The 20,180-nt window shown below is 52.0% G+C and overlaps 5 protein-coding genes across 5 annotated transcripts; 2 read left to right on the forward strand and 3 right to left on the reverse strand.

The window, feature by feature from the left end:
* Nucleotides 1-1,361: 1,361 nt before the first annotated feature.
* ABOM_009067 (putative fatty acid synthase subunit beta) lies at nt 1,362-8,027 on the reverse strand (the record flags this gene model as incomplete). Its single annotated transcript, XM_022536195.1, has 7 exons — nt 1,362-1,793; nt 1,842-1,957; nt 2,020-2,051; nt 2,170-2,497; nt 2,606-7,671; nt 7,880-7,920; nt 7,971-8,027. The coding sequence occupies 7 exons, from the start codon at nt 8,025-8,027 to the stop codon at nt 1,362-1,364; spliced, it is 6,072 nt and encodes a 2,023-aa protein (XP_022385935.1).
* A 142-nt stretch (nt 8,028-8,169) lies between these two features.
* ABOM_009068 (uncharacterized protein) lies at nt 8,170-13,017 on the forward strand (the record flags this gene model as incomplete). The annotated part of the gene is made up of 5 exons (XM_022536196.1): nt 8,170-8,524; nt 8,582-9,675; nt 10,183-11,016; nt 11,080-11,989; nt 12,218-13,017. The coding sequence occupies 5 exons, from the start codon at nt 8,170-8,172 to the stop codon at nt 13,015-13,017; spliced, it is 3,993 nt and encodes a 1,330-aa protein (XP_022385941.1).
* A 408-nt stretch (nt 13,018-13,425) lies between these two features.
* Nucleotides 13,426-14,612, reverse strand: ABOM_009069 (Zn(II)2Cys6 transcription factor; the record flags this gene model as incomplete). Its single annotated transcript, XM_022536197.1, has 3 exons — nt 13,426-14,286; nt 14,364-14,404; nt 14,459-14,612. The coding sequence occupies 3 exons, from the start codon at nt 14,610-14,612 to the stop codon at nt 13,426-13,428; spliced, it is 1,056 nt and encodes a 351-aa protein (XP_022385942.1).
* A 1,648-nt stretch (nt 14,613-16,260) lies between these two features.
* ABOM_009070 (uncharacterized protein) lies at nt 16,261-18,604 on the forward strand (the record flags this gene model as incomplete). Its single annotated transcript, XM_022536198.1, has 2 exons — nt 16,261-16,825; nt 16,878-18,604. The coding sequence occupies 2 exons, from the start codon at nt 16,261-16,263 to the stop codon at nt 18,602-18,604; spliced, it is 2,292 nt and encodes a 763-aa protein (XP_022385957.1).
* A 436-nt stretch (nt 18,605-19,040) lies between these two features.
* Nucleotides 19,041-19,776, reverse strand: ABOM_009071 (sugar O-acetyltransferase; the record flags this gene model as incomplete). The annotated part of the gene is made up of 3 exons (XM_022536199.1): nt 19,041-19,079; nt 19,122-19,518; nt 19,604-19,776. 3 exons carry the CDS (start codon nt 19,774-19,776, stop codon nt 19,041-19,043), a joined length of 609 nt encoding a protein of 202 aa, XP_022385956.1.
* Nucleotides 19,777-20,180: the final 404 nt, after the last annotated feature.

Consider the following 20,180-nt stretch of genomic DNA (forward strand, 5'->3'; position numbering starts at 1 on the left):
AATGACCTTTCCAGTCTGGTACCCGTCTTCGCGCTCCGCAATTACAGTACTTCTACGAGTATGTTCCATCCTTACTAGCTTTGCCTCATTCAAGCAAGAAATCACTCCTCAAGATCAGGTGAATTGGCATTCTACTGATCTGGTTGGCAGAGTATGGACCATCTCTACTGTCTCGGCGTTTTACCAGAGACAAACAAAAGTACGACCGCTTCCTCTGATGCCTTCTACCGTCGTATCGCTACTACTGCAACTCATCATCCTTCGCGTCATATTCAGCCGCGTCAAATACGACATATGGGGGCTGATGTGTTTCCACGATGAACGCGGGCGGGAGGAGCCGCGATCGAAGGATTTTACTGAAGAATGCTAGCAGCTTCCTTTCGGAGTGGAGTTTAGATCAGTGCGCAGCACGGTCTGAGGGTACTAGTAGTAGTAGTATTCCTTCTATAGTTAACTGAAGGAGCCAGTAATTGCTAACGAAGTATCCACGGGTCCCGGAGAAGGGCCTGCATCATGCACGCGTGAAGGAAAGTCCGATCAGTACAACCGGGAAGCATGCAGGGTGCATGTTATGTACACGGAGGACAATAACGCTCCGATGCGAGTAATTTCAAGCCGAAAGTGAAATTTGTTGTGGAACGGAATAGCCCCAGATCTGCAAGCTATAAAGCTGTCTTCCAAGACTCAGAAACGAGGCTCATCGTCAGCATTGGTACTAGTATATGACCGAGAATATTACCTCTACCGCCAATCATTGGGTGTCGGAGGGTTAGCTTACGGTATTACCGATACTCAGCCTGACGCGCTTATGGTGTGGTTTGCCACGTGATGGTTCTAGATGAAACTGTCTGTGAACACTTCAACTGACTCAAGAAATTGGGAGTCATTCTAGCCCACAAAACCCCCGTTACAAACACTAAATGATTACTGTTGCAGGGGTGCGGCCGCAAGAGGCCAACTGAACTCCAGTTGCCCAGGGATACAGACGACGGCAGCTCAGCTTCAAGCCGCTTGCTAAGTTGACTACCTTACGTTGTATAGTTTGACAGGCACTGCCAAGGGCAGCCAGAAGGGAAACCATGGCAGTGGCGACAATCACAACAACAAATCATACAGTGAGACAGACGGAGGGTCCCGTCCGCCGAACCAGGAAGAGCTGTAGTGGGTTTCTCGACAAATTTCGCCTTGAGAGCCTAACTTTGTCCTACCTCCACGACAGCCGAATACTTTCGAAGCCATGAGCAGAAATGGCTGGTGGAAGGCCGTCGCTAGTTCCGTGGAAAAGCTTGCACAAGTTATACGTCATCGTCAATTATGGTAAAATATGTCATTCTGATTATCTAGATACTAGTCATAATACATCATGCTGCTAACGCCAACTCCCGCAAAACAGAACTTCCCGTGACCGCCGCGGCCTCTTCTAGATATGGACGATCAATAGCGAATGGTTTCCCCATGACGTTGGGAATGAATTTGCCCACCAGGCGGTCCACCTGCACATTCTCTGCTTGGATCCGCTCCTCCAGGAATCGTCGGTAGACGGACACCCCGGAGCGAAGGTGTGACGAATGGAAGGGAACGTCGATGCCTTGCAATGGGATAGTTGCTCGACCCCGTTTCAATTCAGTGGGATTGTTAAGTTGGGGTGCCTTTTCGAGATGGACGGCGATCTCTTTAGCTACGTCAGTGATGGCGGGATCAGAAGCGCGGCGGAGCGAGTCTACGAGCTGGGGGCCAGTGGTGGATTGGGATAGAAGGTCGAGGATGCCGCTCAACACGTAAATATTGCGGACCTGGAATTCATGAGCGAGATGTGGGCAACGTAATGGGCTGAGACTTACGTGTCCGGCACAAACATATTGCTCGGCTTCAACATTGAAATTGACGATTTCCAACAGATTGCCACTCTGTCTGTGGATCAAGTCCACAACAATGCGTAGCATGGCTTCATCGAAATCTGTACCGGTGTGAGTCTGGTGAAACCCGAGCGAAACAAAAACAAAACTTACATTTGCCCACCCTCTTCGGACTGACCGCTACCATAGAGAACCCTGTATGGCCATTGGAGTCGCGCTCCATGGTGAACTGCATGACCAATCCACGATAGAAGACGACACTCATCATCATCTCAAACGGCAAGAAGTCAACTAGGGAGCTAGGACTCCGTACTCGCCCAGAGAGTGTCCTGCGAAGGCAGCCCCCTCTTGGATGAGACCATTTGCCTTCATATCCTCGAATGCCGCCTTTTCCATTAGTAGGATAGCGGGTTGAGCAAATTGCGTGGCATAGAGCAAGCCTCGGGAGTCGAAGAAGGTATACGACTCCGATTTGGGCGTTAGATCGCGAAGGATCGGTTCGAGCCTAGTGGAACCGTCTGGCATTTTGGTTTCTGTCCTCATCGCCAGGTAGTTGTCGCGGATTCGTCTGCCACGAGCCCCACGGAAATGGATGGTGACCTGTTTGGGGTTTGCACGGACAACGTTCAGGATTGACCAGCCTAGATATGTTAGTGTTAGATTCCGGAAGATTATCCTACGTATCACGATCGTCGTAGCCATGGAAAGAGGGAGTCTTTAGGGATGTGAATGATGAGAGTATAACATACCATATTGATCAAGGAGACGGCGGTCAACCTCATCCCATACTGCTCGAGCAACCGGGCTCGACTCATACAATTGCATCCCCATGCTCTGTGCCTGGCTTCCCTGACCGGTAAACAGGTACGCGGAAGTTCGCTGCTCCACTTCGGCTTCCCCTTGAAGCACCTTCTCATCGGTACCCTCCCGGTATGCAGCAACGGAGAGCACCATGCGGCCGTGGCACATGGCTTCATGTCGGATCCGGACCGTGAGTTGGTCGCCTGGCAACACCATGCCAACGAAAGACGCGGAGAAGCTTCGCAGTCGACCCGTCTCACCGTCCGCTGCCAAACATTCCGTGACCGCACGGGAAACAGCGGCGGTGTACATGCCATGCGTGATAGTACCGGGAAGATCTGCGAAACGCGCAAAGACGGATGAGGTGTGTATGGGATTGTAGTCCTTGGATACGGAGCTGTAGAGAGCATTGTTAAAGGGTAAGCGGATGGTTCTCGATCCGTTATCGATCAGGCCTGGGTGTTTTAAAGGCACTTTTTCTTGGACCACCGTGCCCTTGCGCTGCAGGAAGTCGATGACGGGATTGCCATGGCATTCAGCCAGCTCAGACGCAACGCTTCCAACTCTCTGCTCGGTGCCATTCCAATGCTTGGCGTAGATCGATCCAGTCGTCTTCAGGCTAGCGAAGGTAGACTGGTCCTTCCACCGGGTCACGGTGTGCAGACGGAAGACGAGGGTTTTGTTGATCAATGACTGTGTAGGGTCATCCAAGAGAAACCACTCACGGTCTCGCAGAAGGGCTTCGTCTATTGCTGACTGCACCTTTAGTTCAGTCGCGGCTTCATCCTGGTGACTGAAGGTGGTCTCGTAATCGGAAAATGAACCCTTGATAAAAAACTCCGAAGTCACAGTGGCCACTAGCGTCTTGGACCGCAGAATTTGCGCTTCGACACTGATCGTCTTGCCAGTTTCCTTGATGGTCACTGCACGAACTTGCGATTTGGTGGTGACGACATCATTGACCTCTAGTGGAGCAGCGCCAGGAGCGTACCGGATGCTATTGGAGAGATGGACGAGGCGGAGCAAGTCGCCCTGAAGCTCCGCAACAAACAGCGGCTCCATAAGGGGTTTCCAAGCAGCAATAATCGCGGCCTCGAGGGGTAAGGTGCTCGTTGTGGCAGATGCAGTGGCATCTGGCACTGTATGACGGAGAGCATTGTGAAGGTGGCGATGAAGATCAGACGAGAGGGTGATTTCTTCGCCCTCGAAGATGTCACTCAGCCGGTGGTGACTTAGATCGGCACGACCGAGCCACAGATGAGCATAGAATAATTTAACTCGGTCCTCACGCCCCTCGAGATTCTCTACCAGGGAAAGACTCTTCGAATTGCACTGGTACGTGAATCGGAGGATGGCAGGGGTCTCCACGAAGTCATAATAATAGAAGTCTACAGCAACCTCCTGAGCACCACTGGGCTTGATGTGGACCAGGGGGCGGTTCTGCGTATCTTCTACCAGAAGTAGATCGCCACCGTCCAGGGGAAGTTGGATGGATTGCCCTATCCGTGGTTCTAGAACTCGGCGCAAAGGATTCGCTTGTCTCTGGGAACCTCGTGTGACTTGCTCAGCCATGATAACGCTTTGGACGCCACCCGTGACTTGACTCGCCAGGAATGCTTGCCAGTCTTCGACAGAGGGCAGTTTCTCAGATGTAGGACGGATGATACGATGGGTGTTGTTTTCTGTCATGGTGACTTGGGACGAGACCATTTCCGATATGGCTAATTGAGGCCTATCCGTTTCAAGCCGCTCCTCCTCGAAATGATCTACAAGCCCATGGTGGATCTCATCGAGAATATCCCTAGCTGACTGGTCTGCCCGACGCGAATATTGCACGGCCACAGGGCCTTGAAGGATACAGACCCGGTCAGCGTCCTGGTCGATGATGGCATCAACATCCTCCGACTGCCACAGGGAGTCTTTCTTGAACCAGTACTCAAAGTCTTCATCCAAAGCTGGGATAAAGTTGACGGGCTTTCGGCCACGCTTTTTGCAGATTGTGAGAAAGAAGCGGACATCGTCTGGATGTAGACGACGTGTGGTCGCAGCAGGGCAGAGTTGTTGCATCTGCTCGACGAACTGTTCAGGCCGACTGAGGTCAAGCTTATCCGTCGCATCGACATCGGAGACACGCTCTAGCGCTCGGTAGGCGAAGTCTAAAACGAGCTGACGGTACGATACGTCGATCCAGCGGTGCTGGTGACCAACATACACCAACCGGATCAAACGAGCAATAACTTCGATATACGTCATGTCCTCTAGGTCGACGGCATCACCGGCAGCATTGTAGCCAAACCATGGCTTGGCAAAATCAGCACTGAGGCGACGTATGATCTCCGCCTTACGCGCATGGAGTGCCGCAACTCGTTTGTCCCGGGGCAAGCTGAAGATAGTCTTGTCCATCTCATGCCACAGCCGAACTCCACGAGTTGCCAGCTTGTGAATCGGCTGGCCCATTTCCGACTGAACAGTCAATACTCCGCCGGTAGGCTTCTTGAAGGTCTGCTCCCATTCCGAGTCGGCGACTCCAGCAGCTGCCAAGATCAACTTCTTTGCTTGCGTAGATGTGTGTGCCTCCCGGGCGACCATCATCCGACTGCCGATGAGGATACCATCACAAGGCATCAAAGCGCGACCGAATGATAGCGACCATTCACCCGTGATATATGGGTGCATTTGGTCCGCCTGGCCAAATCCACTGCCCACAACCAGATACAAATTGGAACAGCGACGGATATCCCGGTACGTCTGCAGAAGTGCTTCGTGGAAGTCCTCACAAGAGTGGTGGCCACCACCGCGGCCTCCAGTCCATTGCAAGATGATCGGGAACGATGGGTGCATTTTAGCGATTTCAATTACCTCATGTATGGCCGCGATAGACCCCGGCTTGAGAGAGAGATGTTTGATGCCCAGGGTCTGGATCCATTCATTGACTACGTCCAGCGAGGGAACCCCAGCTCCAATTGTTAAGCCATCGATGGGGATTCCCCGTTGGATCATGTTGCGGATCAGTGGGATCTGGAATGCAATCGAATGAGGGCTAGCATAGATGAGATTGCAGGTGATGCCACGGCCAGGTGGAACGTGGACCGCTAATTTCTCAATCGCAGCTGTCATGCCAGCCGCGTCAAAGTATCCACCACCAGCCAGCTCAACGTGATAGCCTGCCTGCATCACCGCAGCCACGAAATCCCAGTGTACCGTAGTAGGTGTCATCCCAGCTGTGATAATAGGCGGGGCTTGCAACAGCTTACTGAGTCGCGTCTCGAGGACAGGTTTGCCATGTGGGCCAGCCACCAGTCGAGCTTTGAAAAGGTCCCCCCAGGGGACCGGCGACTGCGAGGGCTTCGCGGTTAGTAACTCCGCTTTTCCACCCAGCACCGTGGGGTCTGTTGGGGCTAGCACTGTCCCCGCGATGATACGAACTCCTCGGCCATCGACAATTTCGGAAACGAGATCACTGAGGCGGCTGCTGCTGAGAAGCACAATGTGGGAGGGCGTCGTGGGACGCGATACCTGCAACGTTGCCGGCCAATCCACAGTCTCACAGGCTACGGCCTCGACCAAGCTTTGGATTAGGTTAGTGGATGGGCTGAGCATCTCGCGCATATCCTGGCCAGTCCGTGTATGAAAGACCGCAGTGAGAAGATCGCCCACTTTGGGCGACGAGGCATCCGGAAACCGTGCCTTGACGCGGTCCGCAGCGGCACGGAGGTGGCTGGAATGGAAAGGAGCGCTGACAGGCAGGAAGGTATGATGGACAACGGGCTTGCGCTGACGGAAAGGAACCCGACTTTGATCTTGTCCATCATCAGCTTCGATCTCTCGCAACCGCAGACATAAGCCTCGGAGAGAACGTGGAGTGCCGGCTACCACAAGGTTCCTTTCAGTGTTGATCAATCCAATGGACACGTGCTCAGATTCTGGTAAACGGCGATTACAGTCCGTGATTAACGCCTCAAGGGCAGGATATCGCAGGCCGCGGACACTAAGCAGCCACGAGGGGGATCCCTCGCCGTGCTCAATACTATCCTTGATGGCGGCGGACGATAATGGGGAGGCCAGAGCGGCAGTGTGGCACTCATAACCCATCCAAAACAATAGGCGGATGGCCCATTGTGCCTGCGCCAAAAACGACGCCCACGAGTCTGCTTGAGCGACGGCTGCAGCCACGATAATTCCCTGCGAGTGGCCGGTGAGGCCATGCAGCGCTGACCTTAGTCGCTTCGGGGAATCCGAGTCGAGTAATTTACCAAGGACGTAATAATGGGCCATGTCAAGTAAGCCAATTATTGGGAAGCTGACTGCGGCCGTGGCTGTAAAGGCCCGGTCCGGACGAGACTCGGGGTTGGTCAACCAGGAATCAAGGTCAATCTCACGACCCAGGTAGTGCTGCAACGTGGACGGATCCCGAGAAAGACTTGCCAGGGCTGGCGCTACTGATGCGATCAGCGGCTCCAGTAACGGTTGGTAAAGTGAATATAGCTCGGCCAATTCGTCAACACAGACAAGATTCGTTGACCCTTGACCCCCGAAGGCCATCAAAATGCGGTTCGCGTTGTTATTATCAATGGTGGTGAACAGTCCACTGGGGGCTGGACGGGGGTTGAGACCTGCAACCGCATGTGCGCGGTAGTAGGTGCGTATAATGTTCTTGGCCTCGGGCTCGGGGATAACCAGGTCGTGGATATTCGTGTCTCCCACGCACTGTGACTCGATGGCGCCGAGGAAAGCGCCGAGGGGAGCTGGTGGGCAATCTTCATCCAGGAGGAATTCTAAAAATGCAAACACTAACGCGAGAAGGGACTGATCTTTCGAATGGTTCTGCAAGAAAGCGGCCTTTTGCTGGTCCAGGAAGGCCCCATCCTGTGCTGATACAAGGAACGTTTGCTGGATGTTCCCCTGGGCAAGAGAGAAAGACCTCAACGAATAATCTTCCGAGGGTGTTACGATCGCAAGGTCATAGGAACCAGAGCTGGGTGTAGAGGCCATGGTAAGGGAGAAAGTGAAGGCGCTGACAAAACAAAAATAGTAAACAGTGTATTAATTATTGCTTGAAAAGGCGATGTGTCGGTCTTGCTTCACGCCGAGCGTCCTTCAATTTCTAGCACAGCGCGAGGGCGATTATTTGGTTCAACTGCCACTAGATATGTGGGCATTCCGTCTGCTATTTACTCTATCAACACTTCGCGCGGATTATGATGGTCGGGAACCAATCTTACGCTGGGTCCTTACGCTGGGCCGGTCCGATCTTCAAGATTCCCTGCGTGGGCTGTGTGGGATCGCAAAGCAAATCTTACGCTGGGTTCTTACGCTGGGCCGCTCGGAGGGATCTGGCTGCCGGAGTTCGAGAGCCGAGACGCGGCCCATCAACGCCGAGCGGGCGACCACATATCGCGTCTGATCTTTCTATACTCGGGATTACTAGTTAGTTGCTTATAAAATGAGGCTGGATCGGAGAACGAGGAACTACACAAGAATCACAGTTTATGACGCAAAATCGAAAAAAAAAATGACAATTCCAGCGGCAGACGACAATAACTGTCCTTCCTACGACAAGGTGATCGATTTGATCGTCGATTACGCCTACGACTATGAGATCGACTCTCCAGCGGCCTGGACACGGGCCAAAGCAGCACTTCTGGACGCTCTGGGAGCTGCCATTGAAAGTATTCACACTAGCCCGGAATGTGCCGCCATGATTGGCCCCGTCTGGCCCAATACAGCGACGGTGCCAGGGGGCTTCCGCGTGCCCGGTACTCACTTTCAGGTGGATGCTCTCAAGGGCGCCTTTGACCTTGGGGGAATGATCCGCTACCTGGACCACAACGATGCCTTTCCCGGTGCCGAATGGGGGCATCCATCAGGTAAGAATGAGTCTTAATATTCACACCTGCCGTCCGTCTGACCTGACCGATGACCAGATAACCTTGGTGCGATCCTCAGCACCGCCGATATCCTCAGTCGGGAGGCCCTTGCTCGGGGCAACCCCGATAAAGTCATCTCCATGAAACAGGTCCTCACTGCTCTGATCAAGGCGTATGAGATCCAGGGCGTGTTCCAGATCCGCAACGCCTTCAACAAGGTTGGCCTCGACCATGTCATTTTGGTCAAGGTTGCCTCGTCTGCCATGGTGTCCTGGCTCATGGGTCTATCCCGCGATCAAGCCCGCGCCGTAGTCTCGCATGCCTGGGCCGATGGCCACCCACTACGGGTCTATCGACAAGCGCCAAACGCGGGACCCCGAAAAGGATGGGCCGCCGGGGATGCCTGCATGCGTGCTGTGCATCTGGCCAACCTGGTTCGATGTGGCCAGCCTGGTATCCGCTCTGCGATCACCACCCCGCGTTGGGGATTTTATGACGTTTTGTATCGTGGTCAGACCTTTGAGCTACCGCGTCCATTCACGAGCTGGGTTATGGAGACGGTCCTCTTCAAAGTCTCCACGGCTGAAGGGCACGGTTTGACCGCCGTGGAAGCAGCATTGACTATCGCGCAAAAGATGGCGCAGCGTGGGCTTCGGCCGGAAAACGACATTGTTAGCATTCGAGCTCGGACCCAAGAGGCCGGGATGATCATCATCAATAAGAAGGGGCCACTGCACAACGCCGCAGATCGCGACCACTGCTTGCGGTATATGGTCGCCGTGGTCCTGCTCAAGGGCAGTCAAATCACGACCGCCGACTACCAGGACAGCAGTCCCTGGGCTCGTGATCCTCGCGTAGAATCACTACGCTCACTCACGACCATGGAAGAAGATCCGACATTCACCCACGATTACCATGATCCTCAGTGCCGCAGCGTGGCCAACGCATTAGAGGTGACATTGCGAGATGGCACCAAGTTGGAAGAACTGGTTCCGTTCCCCTTGGGCCATGTGCGTCGACCCGAGACTTTACAGCTGGTCCGGGAGAAGGCCCAGGAGAACCTGGGCTTAAAACTTTCCTCAGAGAGGGTGGAGCAAATACTCGACACGGTAAATTCGCCGAAGTTGGAGAAGATGGCCGCTAGTGATTTTGTAGACCTATTCGTCCCACAGCCTGCATCGAGCGACGCATGAATTCTTAGAAAGATTACGAAATATTACATGTTACCTTAATTCAGTCAGCAGTACCTGTTCAGTAAATCTTATCTTGGACTGCGCTCCGTGGAATTGCCTGGCAGCCAACACCGGGTGCAGCTCGTAATAGTGGGCCCCGTTCCTGGAAGAACAAATCAGATCGGCATTAGCGGTGAATACGAGATAGGCATATATTGAGCTTGTGCCCCTGAGAAGCAACCTCACACTGTAAACCACAGCGAGGGTTATTGTATTGACATAGCTTATTCTGACAACCAATATGGGTATGTCACTTCTCGAATAGTGCACGGGAGAAGTGCTCACAGAACTAACGAGCTTTCGTTTAGGATACTGGGAGGTTCGTGAATATTCCCAGCAAGTAACTTTTGGATACCGTGTTCTCTGCACAATCGCCATTTGTACATCCAAGTAAGCCAACCCAGCAATTCTGACACCAAGGACCAGGTACCCTGTCAATTCTGCGGCGTGCACTTCAACATCTGCCGCATCCGGTCGAAATGGGAGCCGAGGTCAGCGGCTTTCGGCCCTGGTGGTCATGGGGGGTGGGTCCAGGGACGGAACTTCACAAAGGATGAAGAAGACGAGGAAGAGCAGGCGCAATATATGTACGATGACGACGAGTGCTCGTCCGAGCGGGGATGCAGTATGGCTCTGCGACCTCCTGGGTTTTATAGTCCGAGACCGCTGTTATATGATGATGATCCCGCAGACGGTATTCCTGTGGACGACCCCAACTATGAATACCAGAGTGATTCCGGAGGTGAGCCTCTGGAATACGACTCAGAGACAAGCGATGGTGAGGATGAACATATGGAGACAGTCGAGGACGAATGTCCAAATCAACCAGCGTGGACGTTCAAGGTACGGGGACCTGATCACCCGGAATACGATGCCGAGTTCTACCCCCTTTCAACACAATTAGACGAGAGCATTTGGATTATCAATGCGGATGGCTCCAGAACAATGAACAGGGCGGCCTACGACAAGTCCAGATGCTATGAGCATATTGCTGGCCCAGACTGCCGAAAGAGCCGAGCATACTTGGGGAGGAATATCTCCGCCGAAGAAATGAGAGGATGCCATACCGTTCAGTGTATCCTTGCAAAAAGACCCGATTGGAAACCTCAGACAGATGATCTCAGCTTCGAACAGCAAAGTCGCTATCATCTCACAGGCGTCGCGAACATCATGCCTTCATCTGGGGATGGGTTGATATTTGCGCCGGTCCGACACGGCGTTGATAATATTCGGGCAGAAACTGAATTTATGTTCGTAACGGTATGCCACTTACCTAACGTTCCTCTCGCTGCAGCAGAACATGGATTACTTACTGGTCCACAGTCTCAGGAGGAACTCAACGAGATCGGGCTACCGTTTCATCCAGCATGCTTTGAGTTGTTTATCCAGGCGAGCAAGCAGTGCCTAGGGGAGGTTGACATGGACACATTGGTCCGGATTCGTGACAGAGGATGCATGACAAGCCAGCCCTTTCCAATCGAAGACCATGAACATGTCAAAGAGGGGCAAGAACAGGTCTGGAACCATACCGTCGGCCATGAGTACTTAGTCGCCAATCCCATATTTGTCCCCGCGCTGAATCCGATCATCAAGTCTGCCATTTCCACAAAGAAAGGGTTCAGCGTACACAACAGCCCCTTCGACGCCAGGAATCAAACAAATACCGTCTTAAGCGCCCCGGATCCTTTCCTGGCTGTCCCCATTGAAATCATTTTAATCATCATTGACCACCTTGGCTCCCCAGATATTGCCGCTCTTCGACTCACATCGCGCGCTTTCACACACTTGCCAAATTCGCTATGGTGTCGGCTGGTCATTCGGGAAATGCCGTGGCTGTATGAAGCGTGGTCTTCGGATCCGACGCCGTACTACTGGGCTACTGTAATCGCCCACGACGCACACCAGGAAAAGGAGGCCCGGGAAGACTGGGACCGTGACATGGAAAAACAAAGGCTTGTCATCACGGAAGAGATGCCCGAAGTTCAGGCTGAATGGCTGCGAGATCAGCCGCGGTGGGAATGGCCGGATCACCCGGACAGACTGGAAGTTCTCGGTCTGAGTCCGGTCAAATTGGATTATAATAGTACAAATTGGTATCAGATGTACCGTGACATTACTATCAATTGGAAGCAGCTCAAGGGGCTACAGAATCGCGCTCGGATTTGGGATGCCATGATGCAGATTGTTGGTGCGATCAAGGACGCGCGCGAGGAGTGTTTGGATGAGGGCAGCAGTACTGCCATGGTTTAGTGATTGTCCATGCGTATCGTCATTTGCTATATTAGCCGGGTACAATAGGTGGGTCATGCATTCTTGTCGTGTATGGGCCCACACAGTAGAAGTCCTTCAGAACTCTCCATTGAGGCTTGACGAGGACAGCCCATTTTTATATTTAACCACACACAACAAGCTCTTTTAGCTCTTTAGCCTTCCCCTTAAAGTGTTTAACATGGCAAACCAGACAGTGGAATGGAGACCCTTGAATACGAGATGACTCATTCAGTGGGCCAACGGACCACACGGCGTTTACTATCAATCTCGGTAAACCTATATATAGCCCGCCGATACCCACCGACAGAAGTTCCCACAGCATACCCATCCATATACCCAAACCCCAAAATCAAAACCATGCCAATCCTTCCACTCCTCCCCAAACAGTCCCAAACGCCCGCGATCCACACGGCTCGGCTGCTGCTCCGACCGTTTCGGGCCGCGGATCTTCCCGCTCTTCACGTTCTCCGAACCACTCCCGATGTCATGTGCTGGACCCGACAGGGCCGCATCGATGCCACGACAGAGGAAACGAGTAAATGGATGGACCGGTTCACCCATGATACCGAAGCAGGAGAACGGTCGAACTACAATTTCGCCGTCTTACGGAAAACGATCCCAGGTGAAGCCCCGGCGACGGCGTCCGAGGAAGGCGACGTCATTGGCATTATGGGCATCGTATCTATTACCGCCGAGGAAGATCCCGAGGTGGGGTATCTATTCCTGCCCGAGACGTGGGGGAGCGGGTATGCGACGGAAGCTCTGAGGGGGTTTGCGGAGGCGTGGTGGAGGTTGCCGATTCCTGGGGATGGTTTCTCTGGAACTGCAGGGGAAGTGGGGACTTTGCGCGCTGTGACGGATAAGACCAACGTGGGGAGTGCGAAGGTGTTGACTAAATGCGGGTGGACGATTGTAGGGGGAGGTGTTGATGGGGAGGGTGAGAAGAAGGTGGAATTGTTGCATTGGATGCTGCGGCGCCCTGGAGTTTAGCGTCTCCTGGGACATTGGGCGTCCAGTTGTCGACTGTTCACTGAGTTTTGGGCTTTGTGGTGTTTGGGATCTGTGGCTGTTCGTTGTACATACGTGTGTATCCATAGAGTTGCAAATAGCTAGTCCGTGATGACATCTACACATGAGCATGGATGATTCTATGTAAAGAAGCCGCATCTGGGAGTAGTAGTAATGTGCTAAAACTTGCCAATCAGACACAATCACACCTGCCGCAGTAAGAGGAATGGACACCTAGACGCCGGATGCGACATGTGTAGTCTAAATGTTGCTTATATGCATCCCGTATGTAGGAGACGAAGGCCAGCAGCGTGCAAGCTGTCGTTCGCGGTGCTAAGTGAGACAAATGATGTAAACAAGCTCATTTCTCACTTGCATTCATGCCACCGGCTAAACCAGAATGACCGGGAATTGAAGTTTGAGTATATCATTGACTGCAACCGTTGACTTATTTTGATTTTTCTCCTGCTCTCTGTGTGAAGCTGATGCGAAGCAGCGATTTGGACTCCGATCACGCCGCCACTTCTGTCGCAGAAACGCGGCACTCTGACAAAGTATATCGGACCGCCATATGTCATATATTTGTCCTAGTCTTGTGCTAATGGCTCGCTGGTGTGTACTCAGCACGGCAGAGAGCCCAGCTACAACCAGAGGCCAGCAAAGGATGTTATTCGACGGTGCATCGGGTGGTAGATGGCCCAGATGGTCGACAAACGCTACAACATGCGCCTGAATAGGTGGACTGTGGTCAGACAAGGCGGGATCTAGAACCTTTTTGATGTATATCAGACATGCCAGGCGGTAGAGTTCGGATGTTATTGCATCGTTAAGCCAGGTGACATCTGCGTCTCTTCTAAGGGGAAGCTCCAGTCGCCAGGTGAGCAATTGTTGCTCAAGCACGGTAAGCTCCGTCCGTGCCGGTGAGTCGTGAAACTGCCGCTCGGATGTGACCTTCTCTGCCAATATGGATATTCGAAAGATGCACATGAAGAGACGCTGCGATGTGCCCATGACATTGCCTTGCTGGAGATATTGGGTGACAATGGGAGAGTTGAAGATGGCAGACGCTTGAGGAAGAGAAAGTCTAGAGCCGTGTGAGAAGGCCACCAGGGAGAAATAGTAACAAAATAGTTCGAACAAAAAGCTTCGTAGTGCCAGGTCTTCGGGAGTATAATGCAGGCGACGAAGCAGGAGCGCAGTGGCAGCGTTCAGATGGGGTACTATGCGCGTGCTGTTCGTAAAGTTCTGGCACTGCTACCTTTAGTTTCTAAACCGAAGCCAACTTGGGGACAGCGAAGCGGAACAGGCTCCTTCGCGTTGGCGCCTACCTCATGCAGACACAACAGTAGCACTGCCAAAGGGGTGTAATCTAATAAAGGTTAGAGCTCAAGTGACAAGTTCCATGACATGTCTCATCACTAACCGGATCCCGGTAGATTGCATGTAGCCATAGCAGTCAGCTCCTCGTTCAGCGATCCCTGCAAAGCGGAAACAGCCTTCCCATAGTACTCGACTGCTACGGCCTGCACTTCGACATCGTCGCGACAATATTTGGCCAGATCAGCCGAGGCTATCATGAGAACACAATTATGAACCAATAGGTTCCCCGATACAGCGGGAAGCAAATAGTGCAGAAAGTCTGATCTGCGTTTCCCAGTCCTGGTTGATAGCCATCTTGGGCTGTGATCTATAAAATGTGACAATAGCCGCTGCACCATCCCAGGCTTCGGAATGGCGAACACATTGACCATTGCCTGTGCCTCATGCGGTAGTTGGGTCACCGCAAGCTGCCGACGACAACGTGGCCGTCGTGTTTTAGGTACCAGCTCATTAGAAACCCACTCACAGGGAAGTCGATTTCTGTCGCAACCACTGCATATCGGCTGCCGTTCGTCGCACTTTTTCTTCCGGCGTCGGCACGTTAAGCAGCCGGTTCGAGATCGGGTCGAGACCTTGCCCATGGTCGGGACGAAGAAGGTATTGTCGATACGACAATTATCTCCCATGTCCAAGAGCCCGTTGGATCCTAGTGGCTGCGTACGAGTGAACGTAAGATGGGATTGCGCAGATCTAACCGGCCCAAAGATAGCGCTTGGGGATTCCCGTGACTCGGATATGTTGCAGATCTACCTACCCTACTATACTAGCTTTGATGAACTAGTCCATGAGCCGGGGTAGGAATGGATATGGGAGCGAAATCGAATGATTGAATGACGGGTCGCTATGCTGCGTTTCGGTCCTGCCGACAGCCGAGGCGCTATCCCTGATCGGGCAGGGCGGGTGGGTCCGTGTGTCTCATGTTGATTGGTCCTTGGGACCACGTTCTTTCTGCTGGCAGACTTCAATATAGCATACGGAGCAGACTACCTAAGTATTTTTCCTATAGTATCTACTAGTAGAAGGTAGGATGGGCCGAACAACTCCCAACGGGCCAGTAGTACAAACATTTTTTCACTGTGGCCGGGATGTACATAAGATGTCTCAACCGTCGCCCGCACATTCGTTCAGCTCAGGCCTATCAAACTGGGAAGTAGTGTTTGGTGGCACGCAAGTGCTTCTTCCGTTCCTGTCGCTCGTCTTCAGCTTCCTATAATGACGAGGGTGTCAGCCAAGCTGTGCTTTGTGGGTCACTAGTAACAGACCACCGGGTAATAGTCCCAGTGCCTAAGAGACTCTTGAGACCTGGAAGTGAACTGTGTAGCCAAGCGCTAGATTATCAGGTCATGGTAAGCAAGGATTTCGGTAGACGAGCCCTCGTTTGATCAGGAGCGGTGAAAACTGTGCTCCAATCGATGGTGTTTCTCTTACGGTAAGGCTAGTTGCAGCAACTTCAGCGACACTACAAATGAGATAGGGGTATCGTTGTGTAGCAAAAGAAGAAATGACCCCAGGCTAGCCATTTGTCTCAAATCTTTCCTCGTCATAGGTCTAGAGAGGCCCGGACTGGGGCTTACCAATCCCATACGTAACCCCGTATACAACACAATTTGTGCCCTATCTCCCAGCCTGGTCAACCTGAGCATGTCTTAGATCCCCTCATTCTCACCGCCATATTGTTGTTGTTGTTGTTGCTGCTGTTTTTGTTGTTCAAAGGCAGGGTCACCCACCACGATTCCCTAATCCTCTCTATCTGCTGTGTCTTCTGTGTCTTCTGTGTCTTCTGTGTCTGTCCTGACTCCTTAATCACCTTCACACCCCACCTGTTGTTGTGTTGTGAAGTTCATAATGGATGACTATAAAGTCAGTGGCCCCTTTGGCCAGGATCAAGATGAAGTCACGGACCACCCCGCCATCAGAAATCGCCTTACCTGCTATTACTCCTCGGATCAACCCTCTGGCTATCGCTCGGATGAATTGCCATCTGAAGGATCCAGTCCTCGTAATTCGGTTCGTGACAATCGCAGGAAGCTTCGCCCTTCACATTCACCACGTCAGTCTCAGCACAAAATCATCCTCGGATCAATATCGCCCTCTGTATCGTCACCGTCTAACCAGAGTGGGTGGTCAATCCTCGATGCCAATGCCTTCGAATGCGACTGGGATCTTCCCAATCTTCTTATAGAGCTTCTCGGTGTTCATTCCGGCTCGTCTCAGTCGGGCTATCCCACGGCTCCTATGGATGTAATCGATATAGAAAAGGGACTTTTTGATACACTAACATTGACACGATCTGAAAGCAGTGTTAAGGTGTCAACCTGTAGGGACTATGTTGGAGAGATGTACGGAGACGAAGGGATTAGGCTTCTTCGCCATATTGTACGAGCTCTGGTGACTGATGATGGCACCTCTGGTGAGTGAGCCTTTTACATGGCATGTCATTATCAGCTCTAACAATGAAATAGATGACAATGACATGGTTATTAAGATACGCCCGCTTTGCCTCTATGTTCTGTTGCAGCCATCGCTTGGCCACCTCTGGGACTTACTCCTGTGGGTATGCTTGACATTCCGTCGACAAGTGCTGGGAAATGTCTGTTTATCCACCGGGATAATCGATGGGACTAAGGTGACTCTCAAGGAGTTAACTCAGTTGGACAGGCCAAAGAGCACTTATTGCTGGCCCAGGCTCTTCAAAACCGCAGTCATTGCCTCAGACCCTCGAATTCAATTCCGAGACGGATTCTTCTTGGAGCTGAATTTCTACCTGATGCTTCAATTAGCAGCAGTAGAGTACCCAGTCACAGTCAACTCTGGTCTGGTACTCATGGGATACTCAACCGCTCTCGTCCCTGTGCAGAAGGTGGATCATGAATCAATCCTTTGGCACCTGGAAACCGCGAACGATGACTCCCAACTCAAAACCAAGGACCTATTAGCCGTCCAGGGAAAGTGGATGATGAAAGCGAAGTTGAAGCACCTCCGAACGAAGACGGTCTTGCTGGGCTGGTGCCCAGAGGCAGTGGCACAATTAGGAACGCGAAATGTAAATTCGGCCGTGGGATGGACCGACGCGAGGCCCAGACAAACGACGTGGAGTTTCACTGGGGCAAACCTGCAGCTTCTAGCAACGACGGTATCTCCGTTTCAGGTTGGGGTAGGCGCTAGTCTAGCCTTCGAGAGAAGAATCAACACAGTACGATTCAGCCCTGAGGGAAACTATCTCAAGTGTCTGAACAACAGTGTAACGGAGCAAATTATCCTCTATGATGTAAGTGAATCTAGAGCTTGGCTCGTTCCCTTGATCATCGTGTTCCATCAAATGCTCCTAGCATACCACGAAAGAATCCCAGACGGAGAATCGAAAGGGACCGTCCCAATAATGGAGGTTCCGTTCGTCGAGGCCGATCAATCGTTGCGCCTCCTTCAAGGTAGTGGTTCATGGGTGGTTGAAGGCTCCGGAAATGACCAGCTGACTGTTCGGGAATTAATACTTGGCTTTTCTGTCAACATGGCCAAAGCTCACTTGCGTGCCCCCAGACGATCTAGCATATTTGGCTACGAGTTCATGGACATTGTTACAGATTCTCCGAACAGTGAGCTCAAGAAAACACGCATTGACAAACCAGGACTGGCGTGGTCATCCTTGTTAAATGAGATCAGCTGTTTATTCTGCTCTAAACTTGGGGATGCTATTGTTGGTTTAAAGTCTAGAGATATACAGTCGCCCTGCAATCGGCTCCCTGAGGGCTTTGACTGGCTGGCGACGACGATTCGCAGCTTGGATATTCTGCATCACCGACATGGAGGTAGGCCCATGTGCGCCGTACGACGTCTTGCTAGCGGGCAGTACTGGTCCTTGACGGGGTCACCGTTCCAAAACTGTCACCACGGAAATGGAAGTCATGTATCTTGCTGGGATACGAACTCGCTGTTGCAGGAGATCAGGGATGCAAGAATGCCTAAGCAGGAGCGTGAGAGAACGGAAGGTCTGCCTAACGGAGCAGTAGTTTTCGGCAGGAGAAGGAGGATGTTGTTTTTCACTATGCGGAGTTCAGACCCAAAGGTCGAAGAGGCAGTTCCAGGTCAAGTCATTGAGCGCTCTGCTCCTATATTAATGTTCAGAGCCATATCACACCAACAGCATGATATCTCCAGGTCTGTCTCCTTCGAGACCTTAACCGAAGATTAATTTACTCCAGGGGGAGGGGGGTTAGTAGCAGTATTCCTTGGTAGGTCTTTACCCCAAAATCAATGGTGCTACGAAAGGCTTTTACCCTATGGCTCCCAACTAACAACGCCTGGATTGAGAGATGGCGCTTTCGTCATGAGTCTGTTCAATTTTGGCAAGGGTTTCCTTTATGCATGTTACTAGAATGATCAATTTGACTAAGTGGTAGCATAAGCTTGTGCAACTAGTAAACATTTGAGGGATATATAAGCAGCACTGAAGGGTCGTTACCAAGCGACGTGATGTAGATGTACAGCCCATGTATGAGTCAGTGTTACTATTTCTCTCCCACAAGCCTGGAGCGTTCGACCATATTTGGATGTAGAGAACGAAGTACCCTGGCCGGATTTCCCACTGCAATGTGATATGCAGGAATATCCTAGGAGGTACAGAGCTGTCAGCTGCAAGTCTCATTGTAGCCACCATCACCGCTGTTCTATACAACAGCAGTGTCAATAAGTAAAGTCCCTCGGCATACCTTGGTAACCACACTCCCTGCCCCAATAGTACATCCATCACCGATCGTCACTCCCGGCAAGATGATAACATTGCCCGCAATCCAACAGTCATTCCCAATCGTAATCGGCCGACCCCACTCAGGGCCCCTGGTCCCATTCCGCAGATCAGGATCGGTGGGGTGGCCAGCACTGTAAAGTGACACATTCGGACCGATAAGCGTTCGTGACCCAATGGTCACCATGCAGGTATCAGTAATTGTGCAGTTGAAGTTGATAAAAACGTTGCTCCCGACTGCGATATTCGTTCCGTAGTCGATATTGATGGGTCGTTCGATCCACGGATACTTGTGTAAGATTGCATCTTCTTCATCCCCTGTCGTGCCCGGGGGTGGTAAAGGTTTCTCGTCGTTTGTGATCCTGTTTTTCATTCTTGTTAGGTAGGAGAACGGTGGGATCCAGGCGCATTGGTTGCTGGATATGTCTAAAATCCGTCACAACTCACTCCTTCCAGTACTCGGCTATTTGCCGCCGGGTTAGATCACCAGCAGTATTCAGGCGGCTGACGACACTTGCACACCGTTTCCGGGCGGCCACAAGTTGTGGAGTGAATGCATAGTACAGTTCGCTGCGCTCCATTCGGCGGAGGTTGTCATCTTCGTTGATGTTGGTCAACATGGTGGAACTGGCGGCACAAAGCAGCAGGCAGAGCGGCAGATTTTCAGGATCGGGGTATTTAAAGGGCAAGTAGAGGATCACTTGACCTTTTGTTAAAACCAACCTCAAGGATATCCATACGGCCCGGATATAAATACGTGCCTGACCCACTTGTCGAAGCTTGGTAAGGGGCCAGTCTAGCCATAACAGGCGATGGAATAGCCGCGATGGTGGAGCAGCAAGCAATCGGTGGTCTTACCAGTCATGTACATACAGCATGGTGGCCTTGAGTGAATGAAATAATAACCTATTAAGATGCTCAATGTCCCAGGGTATCAATTGGATAGAATTACGTACAGATTGGGGGGGCAGTAAGAAAAAAAAAAAAAAAAAAAAAAAACATAGGATGGCGACAAAGTGGCCTT

The sequence above is a fragment of the Aspergillus bombycis genome, assembly GCF_001792695.1.
Source record: "Aspergillus bombycis strain NRRL26010 chromosome Unknown contig00093, whole genome shotgun sequence".
Lineage (NCBI taxonomy): Eukaryota > Fungi > Ascomycota > Eurotiomycetes > Eurotiales > Aspergillaceae > Aspergillus > Aspergillus bombycis.